The 4,803-nt window shown below is 46.1% G+C and overlaps 1 protein-coding gene across 1 annotated transcript; it reads left to right on the top strand.

Annotated features, from left to right (window-relative positions):
• The first annotated feature begins 1,763 nt into the window (after nucleotides 1-1,763).
• Nucleotides 1,764-4,199, top strand: LOC120518023 (SKI/DACH domain-containing protein 1-like). The gene has a single exon (XM_039740574.1). It carries the CDS (start codon nucleotides 1,764-1,766, stop codon nucleotides 4,197-4,199), a length of 2,436 nt encoding a protein of 811 aa, XP_039596508.1.
• The last annotated feature ends 604 nt before the right edge of the window (nucleotides 4,200-4,803 follow it).

Genomic DNA, 4,803 nt, shown 5'->3' with positions numbered 1-4,803 from the left:
TTCAATGTTTTCTTCATATTAGGAAGTTTTTCAATGCACAAGGAACTAACTTTATATGCGAAGAATCCTTCACAGAATGATGCGGTGCTTTGTCAAGTAAAGGAGGACCCACACAACCCAATAAAGAACCATAAACTGTCATTAAAGAACCATTATTTGTAAGAGTGTAGATAGATAGTTGCATAGACATACTGCATATATATATACACAATCTGATTATTTCTGTATAACACGCACATATATATCACGGCAGAGTCTTTCTTCTGCAGCAGCACCTCGCCCTTGTGTCGTTGTAACTTTTTGTGTACTTCTCAGCGTGCGTTGAAATTCTGCTCTTCTCGGTTTCAGGTGGTTACTTTTAAGAGTAAAAATAAATAAATGGCTATTCTGCAGGACTTGGCTGGCATTCATTTCCCGTTAAAAAATCAGATTCACACAGTGCAGAAAATAAGCCCTATAGGGCCTTAAAGACTGCAGCTTATCGACTAATTAAATAATTATATGCCTGTGCAGAGGCAGCATTCAAACAAGCACGAGGGCAATTAAACCGCACGACTGCTGAAAACAAAAGAAGTCTAAACGCGAGACGTGTTGAAGATCGCTATCTCTGCACAAGTTGGGCCGAATTGCAGAGGGTCTCACGCGCTATATATGCCTTGTCGTTCGTTTTTCGTGTCATGCATCACATTTACATGATTAGTTTTCTTCTTTGTCCGGTGTTTTTTTTTTTGCTCATTCGTGGGCGTTGGGCGTTACTGGGACACAGTGCTACCTTGCACGTTTCAGCCAAGGGTTTTCAGATTGGCGAATGCATTCACAGAGGTAGTATTTATAAGAAAAGAAAAGGCGATATAACGTCAAAGTTCATGAGCGGCTACACCCCAAAAATGAGTGTGACCATTTAATCAGCGACTCCCCGTGACATGACGAGTGGCTAACGACAGTGCGGGAGACACACACACACACACACACACACTCACCCCTCTCAGGCGAAGCTTTATATAGCGTACTGCTTCTAAGCACCGCTCATAGACGGCAGATGTTTTGTGTAGAGCTGCCTGTGCCGCGTCACACTCCACCAACGACACTCTTTCAACGAAAGGGTGTTTTACGAGGGCTGAGAAAGGAGGGTTAGAACGTGTGTTTTGTGACATCACAAACGAGGGGGGCCAATAGGAAATGAGAGCCGGAAAATTATTTGGTGGGTAGCCTCTTATAATATACTGTACTCTAGAGTTTCCATGAAAGAAAGAAAAAAATATCCAAAAGGTAGAGGGGTGTACATTTCAGTCCATTTAAACTGAACGGGATGAGGGCTGCAGCGATGTTCCCGGTGGCATTAATCCACAAACCTCTGGATGAAATAAGAACCTTTCAAATGAAACTATTTTAATTGGATTTTTTTAAAATCATCTGGGGATCTGTTTTCAGCCCCCGATTTTATTTATTTATTTATAAACATGTAATTAAATTAATTGCATTTGGACATGGAGTGTCCCCTTACGGCGTTTGATCGGAAACCAACGAAACCTTTGTTGCGTTTTGCAAGGTTTGTGCCTATCATTTTGCTTTGGAGGATATTCCACAACAAATAAAAGCATTGCTTTTATTCTTAAATTATTGAATATTTAAATCGTTTTTATGAAGAGTTTTCGCTTGGTCGCTTTCTTTATTGTATTATTAGAATTAGTGTTATTTTATTTGTCGTTCTGGGACCGAGTATCATGAAAACTGCCAACGGCTGAAATGATTATGGTAAAAACATGGATTATAACTGCAATTCTGGGGAAGGAGGATTTCAAACCGGCTTTCAGGAGATCGATGGAATTAACATGGGATACTTAAAAATCAACGGAAGGCAGATGTTTGCTCTAGCTCAAGTTTTCAGCGATTTATTTAAAGATATTCCTAGGACCACCATTAACAAAAGAATGGAGGTTTTAAACATTAGAAGCCGTCGCTGTGACATCAAGGAGCTGCGGAGTCTCAAAGCTATTCATTCAGTCCCTGTGCGAGCAGTAACGTGCTCTCTGATCGCCAAAGAGGACCTGGAGCTCTTGTACGCAGCATGCCAAACCCTCAGCCCAAAGAAAAGGAAGAAGAGGCGCAAAAGCAAACCCCCGGAGTCCTCGAACAAAACAGCAACATCGCAGGCGATCTGCACGAGTTTTTGCAAAACTAAAACCGCCAATGCACTTTTTGCCAAAGACACGGGAGAGCTCCATTTCTCCAGCGCCACGCCGCGACAACGGGGTATCTCCAAATCAGCTCAAAATTTCTCCAAACTGAAACGTGCCACTGGGGATCCGCCACTCGCTTCCGTCGCCGGAGACCTTGGAAACTATGAAAAAGTTAGCAGAGCAAGAAGCTGTTACAGACTGAAGGGCGCAGACGGGCTTTTGGTAGCGGCTGGCTCTGTGAATTCTTACCGCTCCGCCATTGCAGTCAGCGGGCGCAGCCGGAGCGGCGTGTCGCTGTGTCTGAAGAGCAGCTCTCGTTACGGCAGCGCAGGGCGCTGTGACATTCATAACGGGTACGCCGACAGCCTCAAGTCGCCGCCTTTGCTCTTGGGGGATAAAAGCTTTCATTTCGCCAAGCGGAAGGACAGGAGCGGCGCGGCGGAAGAGAACGGGTTTAAAAAGGTGCATGGACTGAGCCAGATCGCCTCCACGGGCTACTTCAGCGACTCCGAGTCCGGTTCGGAATTGGAGAAGGATTCCGATTTCGGATCCAACTTCCAGTCTACCTCAACAGAGTCCTCGGATGAAGAAGACAGTCTGGACAGGAGGTCGGTTTTGTCTTCGAGTAGCGAGGGGGGCAGCTCGTCGGAGTCGGACTCCAGTTCGGTGTACAGCGGGGACTCCGTGCAGAGCACCCGCTACAGACAGGCAGCTCTGCCCACCGCCTCCCCTCGCTACTCGCTTCCTAACGGTCAGGAAGAGGTTAAATCAGGAACGTGTGACACTGGCGAACGCGCTTCAACGAAACCCCCCGTAGAAGTTCAAACAGGACCCCTCTGCACTGACGTGAACCTTCTGTTGCCAAAGGACTCCGGGGTACGATGTGCACCCTGCAGCCCCGGCTCCAAAATCACCAACCTGGACTCTGTGGAAAAAGCGGGGAATAAAGAATTGCACGTAGTGCCCAGCGCTCCCCCGGCACTAACGGGGGACACGAACGGGAGGAGTTGCGACAAAGCAACACTTTGTGTTAACTGCTTGGCAAGTTGCACTCAGGGGAATGAGCTTTCTCTGCTGCCAAAGATCCCACCTTTAGAGCCTGAGGGGTCCTTTCTGGGCGCCGTTACACCCCTTGAAAATGGGAACTGTGCGCACAAAGGAACCCCAAACAATGGGTCCTCGTTAGGCCTCAGTGACCAAGCAGAGAGCCAAATTGAGGACTTATCCCAGGAATCTGGCTTCCATGATGCGCCGCCGAGCAGCAGCAGGGCCCCCATTCATCCGGCTGTCCAAAACTGCACGGGACCTGGCCGCATTTGCATTGCGACTGATCTCCCAGGGGACATCAAAGAGCCTCGCCGGGAGAAGTTCGAGAGGCTTATTAGGACATCCAAATTGTGGTGCTACGCAAAGGGGTTTAATTTTGATGGCAAAAACGTGGGCTACACATCATCGATTGATTACAGATCTTCTTCGAGGCCCTCCGGTAGAAAGGGGTCCAAAGCTCGGCCCGGCTCTGTCGACAGGAGCTTGGTGGATTCTTTCTTCCCCCCCTTTACCTCTCCCAGATCGAAAGGCCGCTGTACCTTGTCAAGCAACGCTTTTAAAGTCAATGGTTCGGAAAGGAATTTGAAAAGGAGCCGGACTCCCAGGCGCAGCGGAGCAGAAAGGCAACAAAGGTGCTCAAAAGAGGTCTCCAAAAGAGTGAAAAACTCCAAGAAAAGCGAAAAGAAAACGGCAGCCCCTTCTTGTTATAAACGGAAAGCCAGTGCCAGCTGCGGCGTCCCGTCCACTCCGGTGAAAAGATCGTTCGCCTTGCTGGATAATTTTCCGTGTCCTCCGTCCCTCGTTGTAGGGGCCGATGGCGACCTGTGTCCCGCATATTCACTTTGTTCCAAACGTTGTGTCCCGCACCAGAAGGCGGCTCCCCATTGTCGCCTGTGGCAGCTTGGGGGCAATGTCATCCCTGTACCCCCAAGCCATAAATTCAGGGGATATAACTTGGAATGGGGTGACTAGCACTACTTCACTGGTTTACACGCAACAGTTGTTTATATAAAAAAAACAAAAAAACAAAAAAAAAAAAAACTGACAGGAGTAACAAAGAAAAAAAAGCTGGAAATTCAGGAAAAGCCTTTTACATGTGAATGATTGCCTGTGTACAGTATGGTATGGATTGTCTAATTAAAAAAGAAAACCATGCAGAAAGTTACAGGGTGCTTTATTTGCGATGTTTTACATTGGACAATACGATCTGTTTGGAAATGGCCAATGGATATCAAAGCGGTTTCGTGCAGGCTACAAGTGACTTTTCTGTGTTACAAACAGGAGCGAAATTGAAGTAAATGCAAATAATTTGATGAGCGCGTGTCTTGAAGGATTTTTTTTTAAACAAAGGCTGGCTTTTCCGTTCGTGTAACCATACTTTCTATTTATAAAATCAGGCAATTTGTTTGTATGTAATCAATTGCTATTTATTCTCAGTCTGTACTGTAACAGATAATATATTTGCTGTACTGAAAACATAGCTGCTAACGATATTTTGAATACATTTTTTTTTTTACTGAATTCAGCGAGAGGAATGTTCTCAGACAATACAGTGCATTAAAACAAAATGTCTTAA

This window comes from Polypterus senegalus, chromosome 17 (genome assembly GCF_016835505.1).
Source record: "Polypterus senegalus isolate Bchr_013 chromosome 17, ASM1683550v1, whole genome shotgun sequence".
NCBI lineage: Eukaryota > Metazoa > Chordata > Cladistia > Polypteriformes > Polypteridae > Polypterus > Polypterus senegalus.
The sequence above is the reverse complement of the archived record's forward strand: the minus strand, read 5'-3'. Positions and strand labels throughout refer to the sequence as shown.

What these genes read in the sequence shown, in the direction of transcription:
- LOC120518023 (XM_039740574.1), top strand. Translation starts at nt 1,764, where the DNA reads ATGGATTATAACTGCAATTCTGGGGAAGGAGGATTTCAAACCGGCTTT.